This window comes from Polyodon spathula, chromosome 6 (assembly GCF_017654505.1).
Source record: "Polyodon spathula isolate WHYD16114869_AA chromosome 6, ASM1765450v1, whole genome shotgun sequence".
NCBI classification, from domain to species: domain Eukaryota; kingdom Metazoa; phylum Chordata; class Actinopteri; order Acipenseriformes; family Polyodontidae; genus Polyodon; species Polyodon spathula.
The window spans coordinates 55,058,362-55,079,712 of record NC_054539.1 but is presented as its reverse complement, the minus strand read 5'-3'; the positions used below and the strand labels follow the sequence as shown (position 1 = coordinate 55,079,712).

The 21,351-nt window shown below is 38.0% G+C and overlaps 1 protein-coding gene across 1 annotated transcript in view; it reads left to right on the top strand.

The window, feature by feature from the left end:
• Positions 1-21,351, top strand: part of LOC121317346 (disheveled-associated activator of morphogenesis 2-like) — a 127,784-nt gene that overhangs the window by 54,336 nt on the left and 52,097 nt on the right. The window contains 4 exon segments of the mRNA XM_041253185.1: positions 3,662-3,864; positions 6,532-6,621; positions 14,907-14,981; positions 19,879-19,973. Coding sequence (XP_041109119.1) covers positions 3,697-3,864; positions 6,532-6,621; positions 14,907-14,981; positions 19,879-19,973 — 428 coding nt within the window. The 5' untranslated portion in view covers positions 3,662-3,696.

Sequence of the window (21,351 nt, the reverse complement as noted above, 5' to 3'; positions counted from 1 at the left end):
ATAACATTACCAACAGTTACATTCGCAGACACATTTTGTTACATTAACGTGCATTATATAAATTTGCCCTATTTGTTAATATTCTTTTATAAAGCAGGCTATAGATTCTACTCAGCACAGTGGCATGGCTCTGAAATCTTTTACTGCAAGTCACTGGCTTCCCAGATATCGATTTAGAATATTTTATAAGCCATACAAAAATATGATCCTTTATTATGGGCTATGTTACTACCTCTTTCGTACTTGCCTCGTATACTACACACTTTATTTGTATTGCCCATTAATAAAGCACCCATGAAACTTGCATTATAAATAGCTGGACTGAATATTCCATTTACCCTAGCATTTGTTTAATTAGCTCAATTTGTTTCACTCAAGGTTGTTTCTGTCAGTCAGAGCACAGATACAGTAGTCCTTCAATTATTTCACAGAAACATCATTCAGTTCAACCCAAGCAATGAAAAATATACCTTGAACTCTGCATGTAGTTACAGTATGCAGTTATACAACTTGCATCACAATTGAATTAGATACAATGTATGCACCATGATTCAGTTCAAATACAGAACATCTCCGTTTCGTTCTATAGCCACCTCACTGCTTTCTTCAATCTGAGATTCCAGCATCTGACTCCTCCGAGGAGACAAGTCTCTGTTACAAACTTCTATATGTTAGTAACCACAGTACTAGCAGTAGCAGGTCACTTAATCTGAGCACAGGTTTTAATTGGAGGGGTCCAGAGAGTTTTTATTATCACAGGAGACAAGCCTCAATTACAAACTCCTACCTGCTATAACCACACACAGTGTACTAGCAATGGCAGATGACGTAGTCTGATCCCTGGTTTTAATTAGAGGAGCAACTCAAACTCTCCTGTCCCCTTGCTGAAGCACTGCTTTACTGATATACTGGAATCAAGAAAATAAAAACAGCATCTGGGATGGTAGACAACAAACTGCTTCACTGCTCAATAGCGTGCAAAATCCCTTGAACTGTTTAGACCCATTAAACCAAAGTTAACCGAAGCCAGCATTGTTGATATGCGTGGATTACAGGTGTTGTAGTTTCTGCTGATTGAAAACACCTTAAACTACTATTCCCAGAAGACACTGCACGCCCGTATGCCCAATGCATTGTGACACCGGTAACATCTGTTAGTGTTTGTTGGAAATCGTATTTATAAATTTAGATCTACTCCAGCAGTATTTGTTTAATTTCCCCAGCGCAAAGAAACTCTTTGCCTGTGTGGTATATAATTATTTTGTTGGTCATTTATTTAAGTTTAGTAAATTAAGTCGATAGGGTGCGTTTGATTTTTTTGTCTGCCTTTCTTATGCCTTAACAACTTTATTTAGAACACATTACATGCAAAGTATGTTAGTGATGTGGTCGTGAAATCTAAATGCTTTATATTTATGTTGATACAGGGCCATTGTTTACTTTTCTCTGTTGGCTAGTGGAGAAAATGCATTTAACAGCCGAATTGGGGTAAAACCTGTTTAGACTGCACTTATAGATCTCTTGTACCCCTATGCACTGGACTAGTCTGACCTAAACACCACGTTACTAGATACTCAGCTGATACAGTATCCTGCACTATTGCATTACTAATATGTAATTGTAGTGTTGTAATCCTAACTTGTTGCATCACAGTTCATATTGTATTTAGTAGTATTATTTGCACTTACTGTAAACTATATTGTATTTAAATATTAATCATGCAATGTAACACCTAAGTCACCTTCGATAAAGTCATCTGTCAAATACATTATTAATAATAATAATAATAATAATAATAATAATAATAATAATAATAATAGAACTATTGTCAGTCAGAGTACAATTATGCTGCCCTTTTTTTATGCCTCCCCATTTTTTTTGGCCACCAGCCACCACTGGCACAGTAATGATCTCATCTTTTGGTGGAGGTTTGGGTTAGCCTGGCACTGTTGTTTTGTCGTGTTGTTGATTAGTATGAAGCTGAGGTATGCGTTATCTCATTCAAGAATGCTGTGTCGCTGATAGCGAGCACTGTTTAAAGCCAGAGATGTGGAGTGTGCTTAGAGAGGGCCGGGCATGACACCAGGCTGGCTGCTCTTTATATCCTTCAGTGTTAGGAGGCGGTCATGTGAGTGTCGGTGTTTATAAAGCACAATCTGCTTTAGGGCTGTACCCCCTCAGATCCCTGCGTGTAGACAAGCCCCCTTGAAAAGATTTTCATCACAATGAAAAGGGAATACTTTATAGCACAACTGGGTTAAAATTGGTTGATACCTTGGTTATCCTTTAACTGTATCAGATGGACAAATAAGAACTGCATATACCCACATTTAAGTTAATTTGTCTCTTTATACAATTATAGTACAATATCTGGGTGAATCCTGATTTTGCCTGACACATTTTCAATCCTCTCACTAGCATTACGCAATTGTTTTGCTGGAGATCTTTTCAGTTTTTTAGTTGCCTTTTTTTTTTTTTTTTTCAGGCCACAACACAATAAGTTCACTTCCTATTTTACAGATACTAGGACCCTTCCTGCTTTGTGTGGTGCACATAAATAATTATGTAGGGCCAGGTGGTGACCACATATGACACAGGAAGTGAACGGAAAGAGGCAATAAAGTCCTTCCATCAAATATAGTAATTGTGGGAGGGAAAATGGGCTTTACTTTAGAAATTATGGTATGATAAACAAACAAAAAAAACAGTAAAGGACTTCTAAATATTACGTACTGGTATTACTTCAAACCCACAAACTCCCGAGCAGAAAGGCATGATGGTAATGAAATTACTGCTGCACTACTAAAGCAGGTATAATCTTGTAGCAATTTAATTACCAGAACAATATTGTACCATAAAGTGTGGTTTTCAGAATGTATTCAGGAAGGGATCATACTAAGTTCCCAGCTTTTAAATATTTATTTGAAACGTACACAGTGTTAAATATTCTTGCTGGCCATATGAGTGTATTCTGGTGCTTTGTCTATGAAACAAGAGCACTTTGTGGGTTATACTTTGCAACAAGGCACAGTAGGATGTGTTGGTTCCTGGTGGGGGCAGGTTCTGTTTCATCTGTGACCCGCCTTGTTCTATTATTTAATCGATAGCCGCAGTGTCTGAGGGCTATCTGACACAAACAGTGCAGGAAGCAGAACTGTGCCTTGTTGCCTGCTTGCTTGCTTGCAGTACCAGGCGCTGGGCTCTGTTCAGCAGACATTTCTTTGTGTTGCTGGTGGTGCTGATACCCTCTGTTTGTCCATGGAGGAGCTGTAATGTGTGGGACAGCACAGCAGTGCCGAGCATCCCTAATAGTACCACTCCACTGTTTATTTTTCCAGTTCGTCTGGGTGTTTCTTCTGGGCTATAGAGATAATAAAAATGTAGATTATTGTTAGTCTTTTATTAGTCTGTATTTCTATATATAAACATTGTTATTTCTAAAATCAGTGAAATATCCATACTTGTGTTTAAAATCCATACCCCGTCTCTCTCACTCTTTGAAAGGAAGCTCCACAGGTCCAGGACTGATATGCTTCCCCACTGCTGCACTACATTGTGCAAATGGATAGCTTTAATACCAGGCTATAGTGTAAGTGTTTGATTGTGGTGGTTTTTGCACAGTAGCTGATGCCAATCTCTTTCCTTTGTTTTGTTCCTCCAGATCATGCCCTCTAGATAACAGGCGCGGCAGTGAGGATGCCCCCCCGGAAGCGGACGCGCCCCACTCTGGGGTTCCTGTGCTGCTTCGGCAGGAGTGAGCACCCTGAGATCAACCTGAAGGACACAGTGCCCCTGCAGTTCCTTGAGTTCAGCGTGCCCATGCCGCCCGCCGAGGAGCTGCATGCCCGCTTCTCAGAACTCGTGGTGAGTGTGCCAAGTCAGGGCCAGCCTCACACTGCCTGAAGCCTGCAGCCCACAGCAGAGTCTGTGCCACCTTGAAAGGGGTTCCAGCTAGAGGTGTACAGATACTCAGAGTAATTCCCTTGAACATGTTTTAAGTTATTAGGTATTAATTAAAATTGAATAAAAGCCATCTAATTACATGTTAAATATAACCTGACGTGATCAAACTAGCTAAAACCCATGTTTTATCTACAATTATTGTTCTTAACTTTTTTTTTATCTGTTTGCTAAAAAAATGTTTTGATTTGATTTCTTGATTTTCATCAATGCGTCAATCTTCCAACGCGTGCTGTAAAATGTGGAATTTTAACCCTGGGCAAGATTTAACCTCTGATTAAACTCAACAAACAAATACATCTCCAAGTACTATACAGCACAGGGTAGATAATTCATTACAGTTAATTAGTACTCAGTTGTATAGATGAGTGCACATGAGGGACTGGCAGTTTTTTTCTCTGTGTGCGTTTTAATACATTTTAACAGGGTTATTTAGGTTTCATTTAATACCTGCTGGCAAACTCCTCGTTCCAGCTAAGGGACATAATTCCCTAAAACTTTCTTTTTTCCTGAAGCAATTTTAGTAGGAATGTCAAATGAAAAATCAAATAGAACACACATAACAGAATATTGAACAGTTAAGGAATTACATATTAAAGAAAATGTAGATGATATAAATAACCGTTTAAAGCTTTGTGAATAGGGTACAGTATATTGTGTTATATTGACATGAACAGGAAAGACGTAGTGTTCTCATACAGTGGTAGGTAGAACAGGGAAAAACAAACCTGTTCCCTTTCAGCAAACATTATGGGCTGGTTTAACAAACATTAATTAGCACTAATAATAATAACATAATATATCTTTATATAGCGCCTTTCATAGTGGACCATCATCACAAAGTACTTTACAGAGGTAGGCTGTGAACTGTGCATTATATTAGGACATTGATTTAACATCTCATCTGCAGGATGGAGCACAAGGAGGTTAAGTGACTTGCTCAGGGTCACACAATGAGTTAGTCAGTGGCAGACATGGGATTTGAACCGGTGACCTTCTGGTTACAACCACTGGAACATGTACACATCAGGTAGTCCAAGATTAGTGCTAATCAGGGTCTGTGAAACCAGCTCAGTGTGTGGTGCACAAAGCCGACAGCAAACCATTCCAGCACTTGAGCGATAACTGCAAAGTAATAATTAAAATAAAGTGCTAGTCAATTCCAAGCACGGGGTGTTTTTAATAGAAACAGATTGCATCAAATGCCCCACATGTGGTACCACTTTGCAGAATCACGGCAGCTGCATGGTTGAAAAAACGAAATGACTGGAAACTTGTTTATGGTAAATATCTAGGTTTAACTGGAGGCCGACAAAAAATATCAAAACTAGCAACCAACTTTAAAGAGCTGAAACGTGGAAACCATAACATTTTAGCACACACTTAAGCGTTATCCTACATTATGTTAGCCCCTCTTAGGATTAACTGTAAGAAGATGAGTTAAGTAGACCAACCGTCCGGTTAATTCCAAATCATAAGTTTTTCCCTCTCATCATGATTGAATTGCAATAACAGCATTAAAATAATGGAATAATGCAGATGCACACATTATTAAACATACCACTGAATATTATATTTTAGAAAACATGTTTTGCTGTGTTTTTGTCAGAGTGATTACTCTTGAAATCTCTGGTTTTTAAACATTTATTTCATAGCTTAAATGCATTTTTCTTTTGCTCAATTGAGAATTATTAGATCTTATCTCACCTCAATCATAAGAAGGAATGTTTTTCAGATTGAAGCCAGCTTGAGCTCACTAGCTGTAGTGGTGCTTAAATCCTTGACGCCATCAATGGACATCACTGAAGTGAATGGCACAAATGAAAACCTTCATCTAATCAATCCTGTCTGGGGAAAAAAACACAATATAGAAATAAGAAGTCTGAATCATTTGATTGATAACAGCATTGCTGTGGCATGTTACAAGGTAATAATGGAACTCTTGAATCATTATTTGAATGAGGGAGTTCCATTAGTACTGAGGAACATTAATTCATCATTCATTTCCTGAGGTCTCTGTCCAGAGTGTATTGTACTCCACTGAAAGAGTTAGTTTTTTGAGCACAGGGCTCGAGCTGTAACGCGTACAGTAATCAGAGGTTTTAGAACAGGTGTCATTATTAGTCTCACGTTTTCTGTAATTAAGAGATAATAGAACGGCTGGCCTCCATATAAAACAATGAGAAAGCAGTGTCCAGTTGTTTTATAAGTATGTGATCATGCACAGGACAGTTTCCACTGTGCAATTTGACTTCTGGTGCCTATGGTTCAGTAGCGAATCTTCAGCTTGTTATTATGAGTAAAACTTACAAGAAACATGAAACCAATGATGGTTTTACCACCACCAAGAGTTATAGTTGTATTCTTAAAGGAACAATTTTAAACAAGACTATGTATATAAAAAAGCAAATATACTTGGAGCTGTCATGCCTTATTGTATTATTGTCCTCATTAACCATGAGTTATATTTATGCTGTACACACAACATCATTGGTAAGCTCAAGAGCTATATGCTAAACAGCCCTGTGTGAAAGTTTCAAAGTTTAAGAACAGAATTTAATCTGGTTTCAGGATGAGTTGGATCTCACTGATAAGAACCGGGAGGCGATGTTTGCCCTGCCGGATGAGAAGAAATGGCAGATCTACTGCAGCAAGAAGAAGGTAAGAAGCAGACAGGAGAACAAGAGAAGGGGCTCAGAGTATACAATGCTACAAAACAATTCCAGTAAATCTTACATAATATGATTTTTTTTTTTTTATTTATCGTGTTGTGTTGAGTTTCACAGGATTTTGAATACTGTCCCATGCAAAAATTGGATTTTAATCTTTATATAGCACTTTTCATTGTGGACCACCATCACAAAGCACGTTACAAGATACAAGACTAAGTTGTGTGAAATATGCATCAGCTGCAGAGTCACTTACAACAACATCTCACCCAAAAGATGGAGCACAAGGAGGTTAAGTGACTTACGCAGGGTCACACAATGAGTTGGTGGCTGAGCTGGGATTTGAACCGGGTACCTTGTGGTTACAAGCCCCTTTCTTTAACCAATGGACAACACATAACTGTGCAGTTCTAGATCCTTGTCTTTTTTGTTAACCTCAAGGATTATGTTCATATTCTACAGTGAGATTTGTAGGACACATTGTCCTTGCAACTTACAAAATACAATCTTTTATGATGCTTTTTATGTGATTTTTAAAAAAAATGTGTGAGGGCAGGGAGTTTGTAAACTGGTCAGCCTGCTCCCCCTTCCTCCTGCACAGTGTGTTTCTCCAATGTGACCCTCCTGTTGTAAACATGCCTCCTAAATTTCTGAATCCACTTTCATTTATTAAACTGTTGCGCTTCTATTCCATAAATCTGGCCTCTGGAACACTCTCCCGGTCCACAGGAAACATTTAATTCAGCTGGCTTCTCACCGATGCCTTCGCTGCTGAATCACAGAACACTATGTGCTTCTGCATTTTTTTTAAGGATTTCATGTCATATCCACAATCTCTAAATGGCATCCAGAATCTGATTCCTAAAAAGATCAAGGAGACCTCACTGTGTCACCACTATGGGTATCGGAGAGAGAGGGGGATCACTGTAAATGGTTTTTAGGGGGTTCAATGTAAACCTTTGACAAATTGTAGTAAATCACTATAGAAGCACAGATAATTTTGGCAAATGATAGGTGAGCATTGTAATCACTCTCATTTCAGACTTTGATATGGGGCATCACTGGAACATTCTGTTTAGTGTAGAATCATCCATAGCTATTGAACACACAATAGCGCTAAATTTAGAAATACTAAAATAAATGTATTTAGAAGAAAAACATTTTGTTTATAAAACATTGATGAAGGCTTCTAGTCAAATTTGTCACTGAATTAAATCTTCAGTTTTTCTAAGTTTTGTTTTAGAACAGGGATAAAAGAGGCACCGTGTTTATCGTGTTTTTTTATTGATTACTTAGGGATGCCATTATTGATCTGGAGGTGTTCAATTGCCTGATAGTCCCCACCGGGATGTGATTGGTTATAAGTCTTTTTAGTCCAGTATGAACTAATAGTCGTGTGGCAAATATTCAGAATATTTCTATAAGCATTGCTAACAATGTTGTCATAAATTGCCATATTAATTCATTCATTCCTATAAAGCAATTTCTAAATGACCGAATCAAAACGATAGCATCCAAAGGAAACCAAAGCATAAATGAGCCCTAAACTAAATAACCCATATTCTACTGTACAAAATTGTGATTCTCTCTTTAATAGGTAATTTGATGGGGTATTAAAATTATTTTTTTCTTACTGTAATATGGTACAAATTATACTTTTGTTTTCTAGCTTGTTCAAAATTAAATAATTTTGGAATATGGGTTCAAATTTTGAAAGATGTTATTCCAGAACTATAAAATAAGGCATCAGTATACAGTAGTACATACAAATATTGCAAAAACAAGTGAGACATACTTTTATTTTTTAAATGAATATCAACAGCCATCTTATTTTAACAAGGTGGAAATAAAACGGTAATAATACTAACAATTAAACCGCTGGCACGCTGTCAAAAACCAGTGCTAGCCAATTGCACTAACACAATTAGTCCTAAAATTCATGACAAGACTGTTAATTTCCATGTGGATCATTGATTTCTTCCTGTCACGAGCCATGTGCAAATTGGGAAGCAGAAATAGCTAAAGCATAGACGTGCAGGCCAGATTAAAATCTCTTCAAATAGTTTACTGATGTAATGTTGCTCTGTATTTTAGCAGTTTGCACTTGCTATACTAAGCATTTACCATAGTTTTTATTTGCTTTCCCATACTTTACCATGCTAAGCTTTTACTATGGGAAAATTTTATAAGGGATGTCATTGTATTTATTTTTTCACCTTTGCCATACATTTTTATATGGTTAAGTGAGGCATTTGAGCTAAATTCACTGCTAGCTGTTGACTGCTAAATAATCTTGCATTTCCTCATTTCAGAATGTCTTGTGACTCTCTGTGTAGAGTAGTCTATCTAGCTGAGCTGTTCAAGCCAACAAATCTGAAAGGTCAAAGACTCAGAAGTTCAAGAAAGTACTCGTGTTGGTATGGACAATCATTATGATAACTGGCTCATTACCACTGTGCCTTGATTTCCATCCCTGGGACCTATTGGCTGCCTTAGGGTCGTGTTTCTGTTTATGCATCCAATCTGACGATTTGAAGCTGTAAGGCATTTTTGGCATCGTCTCTGACACTTTCTGCAGTGATGGCCAAGACAACATACAGCTACAGACTAAGAAATAAATACTGAGAACTGTGAGCATTCCACACATAGTACATAGTGCTGCCAAAATAGTTCCAGTCTTACCTAATGTGAGTTTTTAGAAATATTAAAGGGGAAAGCTGACGATGGTCCCGTTGAAACATGGTTGTGTGTAGTCCACTTCATCTCCATCTTTTTAAGAAAACCGTGATGGATTATTGAAACTAGAATTTAAGTGCCAACTTTTTCTTGATATCTTTGATATTGTGAAGCTGAGTATCCTTATTTACCAATCAGTGCTTCTCCATTTTTTTTTTTTTTTAAGTAGAACTCAGGGGAGCGTCTAAATACATGATTTATCTGGAAGGCACGATCAGTAAAGTTAGTTCATTGGTAGCTGAAAAAAATCATAACTCTCTTAACAAAACACTTTTTTTGTAATGTCTGATCTAGCAAACAGTGACTGCTCTGTCCTGTCCCTATATCTCAGGAAGGCATTCTCTGCAGATACAGGTTCTACCTAGTCTAATTTACAGAACACTGGGCCTCTGTTTTCAGCATCATTGTTTGATTTCCTGAGGTTTCGGTCCAGATGCTATCAGCTCCTATACTGGCTGAGCTGCACGAAGACCAGCGGAAGAGCTTTAGAGGGAGGGGGGAGCAGCCATAAACACCAGAGCACCACAGGGGCCCAGGCTTCCTCCTGGTTAATGAAAGATGTCTTATTCAGTGGAGGTGTGGAATGAGGGAATTCAATTAAGAGCTGCTTCATCAGGCCAATGTAGCCCAGGTACAGGCTTATGGAAAAACACCCTGGGTGACCTGGGCAAGAATGTTTGTAAGGCTCATCAAACAACAGTTTCTTAATTGACAACATAAAAAAAAAAAAAAAAAAAAAAAACATGAATCCAATTAGTATAGTGCAAAGAAATGAGGAAATGAATAGTTAAATTGAAAATGGTGATTTCACCATGGCCAAGAGCTCAATGTACACTCCAGGATCACTGTGAGCAACACTGACTGGTCAAGAAATTGAACGATGAAAGTAAAATTCGAAAATACCCTAGTCTGCAGTGCATGTAAATGTATTTGATCAAGTGACGTATAAAGGGATTCTCCAGGCCCATAGAAGCTAAATGAGAGTTATGTGCAACTATTCAGCAGCAATCTCAGTAACTTCATAAGGGTGCCTGTACAACCGCAGTGGCTGTCTCCTGGGTGAACTTGGAATGTTTTGCAGAAAACCACCAGACTCAGATATATGCAATGTATTATTATGGCAAGCAACAGATGTGTTACAGTGGCCAAAACCACAGAAACCTTCAACACTAGACAAGACACATCTGTTTACATTCTAACAATGCACCAGCAACTCTGTGTTGTACTCTTTGGTAACTGGCCAGACAGTGTGTGTGCGTGCATGCATGCGTGTGTCTATATCTATCTATCTATCTATCTATCTATCTATCTATCTATCTATCTATCTATCTATCTATCTATCTATCTATCTATCTATCTATATATATATATATATATATATATATATATATATATATATATATATATATATATATATATATATAATGTGCTATACCTGTGAGTGCTGACCTAATTTAGCTTAACTCTGACAAGAACAAGTTGGTATGAGATCCTGTGTTTGAAGCCATAGCTGTCAGGTAGCTCCAGTAACCAACAAAACATCTTGTGGGTCAGCTGAAGAGAATGATCTATTCCGTTTGGATTTGGATAAACTTCTTGTTTTTGCTGGCCCCAAGACAACCCAAACAAGCTCACCCAGGACTGAAAAATAGAAAGGAAACACACACACTACCAGAAAACGAAATTCCACTCTGAAGTCCAACTACATTAGAAATGTTCTGTTTATGTAAACACAGTGTAGACCTAGTGCCAGAATAGTACTTTAACAAGTGTTTCGTGTCAAACTGTTATGGTGAGAACAAGGAGCGTTTTTAGTATCAGGAACAGGGTTGTGCAATGTCAATATTCAATTAGTTTAATTTGAGTTCCAGTTGGATTGGGGATATGAAGCATTGCACCTATGTGTAACCATTGCTTTAAAACATTTTAATAGCAATGGCAGCATTATCATTGATTTTGTTCTGCTGCAGATCTTTTGGTTCTTAACTTCATATAGTAGTTTTTTTTTTTTTTTTTTTTTCAAATACAAAGCGCAGGAAAGAGATTTTGATCAATTGTATTAAACACAAAAATCTGCATAAAACAGAATAAACAAATAAAGAATCACAAGATCTTCAGCTAAAGAATGAAGGGTGGAACAGTGGTAATGTTTCTAGTCCTAACAACAGGAAAGAGAAACAAATCTTTCATGAACCCCAAGGTTGGATTTGAGTCTCCCTGTTCAGTCCTGGTGAGTGTGTCTCATCTTCAGCTTGGCTGACTATCTGCTGCCCTTACCCTCACTTGGATGCTGGGGCTGTAGCAGCCGCACTTTGTCTCCCTGTTTTGCTGCTGACAGCTTTTTTTATTTATTTATTTATTTTTTTTACACTCAGCAAGCAAGCCGTCCAAAGCTTTGGAAATATTTTATTACATATGCTAATAAAATATTTGTTTTATATCCCAAGCTTTGACGTGCATCTCTCATTATTTTAATATTGTTTACACTAACTGCATCCCTATGATATGGACCAATACATACTATAAAATCACCACTGAAGTCCCATGAAGTCAGGTTAGCAGAGTCCATAACGAGTACTCTGGTTAGTCTCCAGCAGCCTGAAGAAACCCAAAACATTAATATTTTTAATTATTTTCTTTTATTGTTTATTTATTTTACCTGGTAAAAAAAATACTCATTGGGGTAGTACCTGGTTGCACCTACAAACAGTTACAGTATTCATGAATAAAAATGTGTGTGTGTGTGTGTGTGTGTGTGTGTGTGTGTATGCTGACAAAAAAATAAAATAAAAAAGCCATTTAGAGTTTCCAAGTTTATTTCTTCAGTTATTCCTTAAACTCTGTAATGGGTAGTGCTTGGTGTCTCACTATTTAAATCAATTCCATGATAGAAAAGAGAAGGCTCTACTTCCACTGTTGGTTTTACCCCTTGGTTCAGTCAATACCACCTGAACCTCTGCCTTGTTCATTGTTTGAAGATGCTGGATCTGATCTGTCTGAATGTGTCCTGGTCTGGTTTAACACATGGTTGCCATATCAGCTGGCATGCTTGCCCAATCACAGGGCCTGGTTTCATTGGCATTCGAAGACTTTCCATTACTGACCACGGGTGTCTGGGAAAAACCGGGCTGGTGTCCCCTGGGGTTCAGCTTCACTAAACCTGTTCAACAGGCTTATTGTGTGGGCCAGATTCTGGGATATGGAAGAAAAACCCATTAGGATGTTTTAACCTGATACAGTTAATTGGCTACAAGTGTTCCCGAACATTGAAAATGTTCATTCCAGTACGAATTATCATTAAAGTAATGATCAGTGATTCTTATTTCACTAGTTTGTCTAGGATTCAGAGAGAGAGAGGTGGTCTGGTGGAGAGAATACTCTAAATACAAAGTAAGCAGCGAGGATGGAAAACAGCTAATAAAGCCTGTTGTAAAAAATAAATTAGGTAGTGACAAGAGAAAAAAAAATTAAGCCATGATCAGTACAGAAGTGAAAAATATCAGACGGTCCTCATGATAAGCTGGTGATTACCTGGTTTCAGAGATTTCAGCTCACTTCAGAACTCCCTCATGTAACCCGATATGGCCCTGCCAGGAGTTGGGGGGGGGGGGGGGGGGGTATTGCTATCTGTCTTCTGCTAAGCTGAGCATTGGGCTCATAATTCACAGCTGTTTTTGACAGAGGTATTTCAGCGTCGGGATAATTGCTTCCATGTTATTGTGCGTGCGCGTGCTTAATTAATGGCACATTCCACACTGTAAATTTAGTGAAAAAAAGCAAACAGTCTAAGCACTGTTAGAGAGTGGTGGAGCATGTTCACATTGGCTGTCTGTTTTCTTCCATGATGATTCACACCTGAAAATGCCCAAAACAGACAGCCATCATTTCCACATGAAGACATGACCTTTAGACGGTTCAGCAGGAACCCAGTGCCAACTCTACATCAATCTTTTAATGTAGCTTTTTTCCTCGGGTGCATATCTATCCGTGTTAACTTTCATTTGTTGGACTAGGAGTTTTCAGTTGGGGTCGGATGTTTGTTTGCACTTATTATCAGCTATCTTGTCTGCTAAAAAGTGGCTTTTCAAAATCTGTATTGTCAATGTTTAAGAAAAACATGTAATATACTGTAATATCCTTCTTACAAACCATCAGTAGACCATCTAAACATATTCTTATTGAAAAGTGGTCTTTATATATAATGGCTATTAAAACAGTTCATTTCACTTACAGTGTACAGGGAGGCCTTTTTTACAGGTGGTTTTGAACATGTTTTACTGTATACACAGGGTCCCAGACCAGGGACATCAATTAATTCTTATGCCATTAAAGTTTCCAGGTGACTGGTTTGCCCTGAGAGGGAGACTGTTATGCAGTTCTGACCTCCACTGACCTAGTACATGCAAACCTGGGCAGACATTGCTCAGTCGTGTCAGGAATGCAGGCAACCACACACATGTGTTGGATTTGTGACCATATCAGAAATCCACCACTGTTCTGAGACCACTGTTAACGAACTCCCATTGATTTCCCATAGTAGAAACATAAAAAAGGATGGCAAACCATGGTAAAAATGTTAATACTGGAATTTATTGTATATCCCAGATGTGTCAAATTCAGGTGTTATGAATATCATTACAGGGTTTTTTAAAAAATGTTATTCAAGAAATGTACGCACACTGGGTTGTGTCAAAGTGGAATCTCTAACAATGAACCCTAAGATCTTTAGTTTAATGTTCTTACTGCAATGGAGGGGTCTTTATCAATGCTTTTATTGATTTGCTCATTTTACTTTAATAGCCATAAAGGAATCAAAGCTACAGAGTAAAGCACATAGCATTTACCCCCTGGGTATTTGGAAATATACAGAATACAGGAGCAGAGAACCTCCCACCTTCCACCCACCGCTCTGCTCCCATTTCTCTTGGAGTGAAATCCCTGTGCTGTATCGCAAAGATAAGAATTTAATCTGAGAGGCTGAAAATTGCATTTAACTGAAAATGTAATATATTATTTTTTAAAAAGGGTGAATTTAATACACCAGGTATATATAGTTAAACGTGTTTCATAGTCTGTAAGAAATGGTCTTACAATTAATTAGAGGGGGGCTGAAGGTAGGCGACCCTCATTAAGACCACCTTCTTCCTACTGTTCCCTAATTCCTCCAGTTTTTTATGTTAAAAGTAGTGCTGCAACCATTATGTTGATGTTTTTAAACCTCTTTGTATTCAATTATTCTATAAACTGAACACATCTTTTCGTATACCCCGATCACACTGCCTAAATACTGTGTGTTGAAAACAGGATAGCCATTCACACCATTCACAGTCACATTTTCAACATGTGTTGACAGTGCATTATTTGGATGGAGTGATGTGAACAGACCATTAATTCTTCTCCTGCAGGAAAATTCAACACAAATTCAAATGCCTACTCTCAAATAGGCAGATTAACAGAAACTATCCCCAGGCTGCTGTCAGCACTACCTTGCTGCGGATGGCTTCAGTCTAAGTTAAAGTTTGTCTTTGTGTTCTCTTTCAGGAGCAGGAGGACCCCAATAAACTGGCCACAAGCTGGCCAGACTATTACATAGACCGTATCAACTCAATGGCTGCTGTAAGTAAGAGTTCAGTACAATAACAAGAAAAAATAGTACCTATGAAAATGACATCTACTGTTGGAACAATAATGGCTAATCATTATAGTATTGATATTTTGCGTGTCAATAGTCATTAATAATCATGTTTCTAAAGCTACAATGGCATCCCTGCTGTCAAGATATTTTGTTATTTTTCTTTTTGTAGACTTGTCTAAGATCTGTCCATAAAAACATTCCATGTAATTTAAACTAAGAGTGCAGGGGAGAAAAAGAAAACAGTGTGAGAGAGAGAGAGCGAGAGAAAGGTCTGAGTTGAAACATGGTGTATGATAATTAATCACAATCATTTTCCAACCATACAGACTTCATTCACAATTTGTTTTGTGTGAATTTGTAAGTATTGTTACAAATCTTTAGACCAAATTGTATCATCTCAGAGCGACATGTTGGGTAAATAACAAACCGTGCCCTTCACTAGGCTGGCAATTGGACAATGTGTTGAGGCAGAATCACTTGGATCCTTTAAGACCCTTAGTGAAGTTCTAAGATCAATCCGCTATGAGGAACTGGACAAGCTTAGATGAGCTGAATGGCCTCCTCTTGTTTTGTACATTTTCTTATGTTTTTATATTCATAGAAATACAGCAAAAATAAACAACACATGAAGTAATACACAATGAATTTCCTTCTCCTACTCCCTAGCCTCTTTGTTACAGGTATTATTGCTTATTAACCATCCCTCTATAATGCTTTATCATAGACTATGCATTCACAAGTCATACAGTTTCATACAGTTAACACTAAGCAACATCCAGCTGTTTCAACTGAGTTATAATTAAGTTATATGTTCTGTGCCAATACACTTGGATGGCTTAAAGATAACATATTGAATATCACACAAGAGCCAGCCAATTATCTGTATCCTTTTTTGATGAGCTGCCCAGTTATGCTGTGATCTTACTATGTTTCTAACAGTCCTAGCCTCTCTAGGATCAGTGAATCTTGTGACCTGGAGTTGAGTGGCTCATAAATTATGTGAAAATGGTCACCCTTTTATCCGCCCTACTGCCCCCCTCGTGCTCCATTAGTTCTTGTTACTGAGCTGCAATCCCGTTTCTCTCTCACCCTCACACACCCCCTGTTCAATCTGCAGCTCAACGAATAGAAAGGAACTGAGGAGGTGTAACGGGGTGGAGGCTGGGCTTTAACGGGTGACCATGCACACAAGAGAGCTTTTTAACCACTATAACCTCAATGCCAGGATCCTCTGCAGGAGTCGTTTCAGAGCTTTTAACCGCATGTTACAGACAGGGGTCAGAATGGTTTACGATAGTGCGACACACAGCACTGCTCACAGCACAGGCACCTGTATCCTGCCCCTGCCTTCAGCATGTGGTGCACATTAGTGATAGAGAACCGTAACACCTTTTTAATCACAGTGGGATCCTGTGGTCTGGGCAGAAGGCTCACCTTCAGTGTACTTAAAAAGACCCCTCAATAGCAATATTATGGGAAGTGGTGCATTTCCAATTAATAAAAGCCAGTGTAACAGGTAGGGCTGTAGCAATACACTCCAGGTCATAGTACAATATGGTATGCAATGTGTATTACATAGATTTTATGGTCATCATGATTATGATGACTTATGACACATTTTACAGAATTGATCAGTAGGGCCCCACAATCTATTGAAATACATATTGTCATTGTGATATGTTGATCATTAATTATAAAGTGTTCTAGGTACTGCACAGCTAGCAACAGGCTGTGTTAGTTCATACTCTTGTGTTACAGAGAATGCTGACCCCTGCTGGTGAGGTATGACAATGCAATAAGCGCTATTAACTATCTAGCATTGCACTGTGGTTCAGATGAGCCCACATAACCAGCTTAGGCCCAGTCTCTACCCGTTACACCAGTATTGATGTTTGAGAGCAACCCTTTACAATAAGAAGAAGGTTTGCAATACAGCTGTTGAAGTGAGGATAATGTCTCTGGTATTCAGTAGGAAACACAGAACTGAATCTTTGTGTGCAATGGAAAAACCCTGTCAGAATGATTTCTTCATTTCAGCATGATAATTAAATCAGTGCAATGAAAGAGCAAATCTACACTGGTTTGTAAAGAAGCCCTGTGGCAGTCATAAACACACCATCATTAATATCAGTGAAACAGGAGTAGCAGAAAACCACGTTACACACCTGACAGTCAGGCTTCAGCATTTGTTCCTGGTGAAATGATTGATTTGACTGATGAATTAACCCTCACAGGGAGGGAATTTAGATAATGCCTGCAATATAGAAAAAAGGAGCAAATAGCATCTACCAAGTATTATGACAATAACTAATTACCTGTGATTTTAGTACTATATAATGAGCTTCTAATTACACTATTGTTTCCTTAAAATTACAGTGCTCTGTGTGTTATATGTACCCTTTAATTGAAAGTGTTACCAATACATCTTAGTCTAGCAAAAAAACATTCAAAGTGTTTTTTTCCATGTTTTCTAACTGTATGTTTCTTCGTTTCACTCAGGCTGCATGGTGCATTTCACAGCCTGGTAGTCAAGAGATTATTATCACATGGTGTGATTCTTTCCAGTACAGTGCAAGGTTTTATCACCTTTTGCCTTTTATGCCTTTTGCCTTTATGTTGCAGATGAGTTGCAAAGTTATGTTACCCTTTGAAAGAAAATTGAAAAACAAGACAGAAAGAAGCAGCCCCGGGACTCAAAGACCCTCTCATATGTTGATGTTAATGCTTAATCTCTGTGAAATACATGCAATTTAATATGAAAAGCAGAATACGAAGGTAGTCCAGCCTGCCAAAGATATCAGAGCCATCTGGCCCAGTGTTACTCGACCTCAAGATGAATGTTATGACTAAAACATCTGTAGGATTTAGGATCGGTCTGTGTGGGGCAGAGGAAATAAAATATGATGGGTCATTGATTCACACATTCACCACTTACAAATCTTTACAAACAGTTAGCGCTAAGAGGACAGAGCATGAACACTTTATTAGGAACTACAGACAATTCTCATGAATTTCAAAGGAGAAAAAAAACAAACTGTTATTTTCAGCAATTCTTATTACCAGGAGTCTATGCCAAATAGTCATGCCCACTATTGTAGACCGATAGCATATTGCATGTTGATATTATACTGCACATACAGCATCTACTGAAGTGATAGCTACATGTATATTGTACATATATGCATTGTACGGTAACTTTAATCAGTGGAATTTTCCTTTCTAAAAAAAATTACGCTAATGATTATTTGGGATAAACAACTTTGAGAATATAGCCCATAATCTACAGTGAAATATAATTAAGCAAATCACATTCTATACCATACATTTAAATCAAAACACATCTTTATTTAAATAAGCAAACCTCATAAAGTGGTTGCAGAACCTGGAGAACATCTGGTAGCCACCAAGAGGCCATTAATTATTATAAGATATAGTAGCAAAAGGAAGATATTCCATTCTAACTGGTTAGGAGCTCTACTAGCTTTAAAACCCAACGAATGCACTCCTAAGAGGCAGGTGTTAAATGTGCTAATGAGACACGTGCATGCTTTCTCAAAGTAACAGAGGCATTACAAATATTGGGAGTGGGTACGTTTCATTGAGAATTACAGTGACATAATAACCAGCCTCCCATATCAATCTGAAACCTCTCCTATTCTGAAATGGTGTGACTTTCAAATAATATGCGTGCATCCACACAGACTCAAGGAATTCAGATGAGTCTTACAGTAGCTCAAGAGAGAATCTAATCAGATGGTTCAGGTAAGCTAGACCCCAACCCACCTTCAGTTAGTGACTCATCCCAGCACTAAAATGTAGATTGTGGATGGGATATCAGAAACTTGTAACAGCAGGAGAGTTTTTAACTTGGTTTTGCACTCCGTTTTCAGAAACAGCACCATCATATAAGTAGCTTATCAAACATTCATATTGTAAGTGTAACCCCTACTTACAAGCTTTCTAACCACTACCCATTAACGTGGGACTAAATCCGTAACCAGGTCTAATTTAAGTATTTAAACCTTAATTGGGGTCAATCACATAGCTGGCTGAGTTATATATATTAACCTATGGGCTAGACAAGGTGTAGCAAACTGGGGTTATTCTACTCTAAAATCCCCTTTAAATCTAATCTACTGTCAGTCAGGATGGTGGCTACTTGCTATAAAGGTTGTCAGTCATGCAGTGTCCCTGGGCCTGGCTCCGCGTTTTCAGGTTCTCTTCATTGTGTAAAAGCATGTAAATTCATTCAACACTGTACTCCCAAGCTTGCTGGTCAATTCAATGGCACTTTATTTTCTACATTCTCGCGAGATCCCCTAAGTGAGATCTCACACCCTCCAGCTAGCTATGGGGTTGAACGATAGACTGGTAACTATCAATACATCATTAAACTATGCTGCCTACAACTAATGTCATGTACTGCTTCCCCACAAATCAGCATTCAGATATTCAACTTAAACTACCCTTGTTACATAAGCAAGGTGCTTTCTGAAATGTGTTTTATACGTTTCTAAGGGTTATTGCCAGTTCTACAGTCATACTCCTTCTACATATTTTAAAAGACTGTAATTTCACAAGAGGAGAGTTTTAAAGAGGCAGCCTTTATTTACCTTGTTTTGTACATGGTGAGCATATCGAGACCTAAAAGGGTAAAAGAGCAAGTATCTTCAAGTCTCCGGTTTGGCACTGTTTTCATTCTCCAATCACTGGAGCCTCCGCAAAAAGCAATGAAAAATAGAAAATTGTTATATCCAGCGATCTAAGTCTGGTCTACATGACTGTCTGTCTGTCTGGACTACCTATCTACAGTTTCTATAATATACATATTTTTTCTATCTGTCACTTTCTCTTAATGGTTCTAATTTGTTTTAATAGATGCAAACTCTTTTTGCCTTTGATGAAGAGGAGATGGAGACGCGGAACAAAGTGGTGGAGGATCTGAAAACAGCCCTGCGGACTCAGCCAATGAGGTGTGTCCTGCTCTAACGAACCAGAAATACTTTTTGGAAACACAGAGACATCTTTATAAGTCATCAGCAGGACTGTAAATGCAAAGAACTGCAACACATTGACTAGTAGGAGTGTGCAGATATTTAGTTTGTCCAAGTACTTCAGTTTAACATGTTTTTAGTCATCAAGTTTTAATTACATTTTAAAAAAAGAGCTTTTCCCATCATTTGCAATCTACACATTATTAAGTAACAATCAAACAATGTTTTCTAGCAGTATGCATTATCTTATATAATTATTATAACCTAATCTATTAAAACCATTCTAACTATTTGCCTCACCTCTGTTTCATTCATTTCCTTTTTTTTTCTAATAACACTTCTGAAAAACTCTTCCATGGAGTTTCCAATAATGATGCAGTTTCAGTGACTCAAGTTTTACGTTCTGTGATTGAAGATTACTCAGAACATGATTATTAGAATGTGAATGTCGGTTAACAGGGTTTTAGCAGGTTTATTTCTGTTATAATAACTGCTAACTTAAAACATGTTGAAGTGAATTACTTTGACAATCTGAGTATCTGCACACCCCTACTTTAATGTTGTATTGCATAGACACAGACTTCTAGGCTTAAAGTTTGCCTTAATCGTTTTAGGATTATCTTGTGCTGGAATAGTTCCTACGCATAGTAAATAACCATCTAGCTGACAACAGAGAATCATATATAACACACACGAGAGGACTATAAACAGGAATGCAGTTAATTACTAGGGAGGTGTATATGATATACCTTTAGGTTCCTTGACAAAAGAATTGTCAAAGAACTGTATTTAGCTGGACAGAAATTCTGTGAGACCCCTTGAGATTACCACTCTTGTCCACCAAGTGTCACTGTCTGTGACAGGTTAAACTCCCATTCAAAGAAACTGCTCTTACAACCTTCCTCCACTGGTTATCTTTGAGTGCAATGGAAAAAGTCTGTCAGAATGAAGGAAATACAGCCTCGCCTGTGTCCATACAATTCTTTGAACGTGATTCCCCCAAGAGCCCTCCTCAATCAGGGGAAACATTGTTTTTCTGCTTTAATAGGGTTCTCGTTTCCAACAGCCTTGCAATTATAGCCCTCAAAAATGTAAATTAAATCCACACTACTGTCAGCTTTAAACAAAGGAACAGAGAGAGAGGAAAGTGGAAATGTAAAAAGACACCCCAAAGACAAGTGCTCTTGTTTACTTTTTTTTATGAATTTCCCTTTGGCTAACATCCTGGTACCTCAAAAGAACTATACCCCCCCCCCCAATACAGCTGCAAGTCTAAAAAACTACATGTTTTTGGGAGTATTAGATGTCGATAGGCCTTCCAAACTAAATTTTCATTAAAGTCTGAATAAAATACACA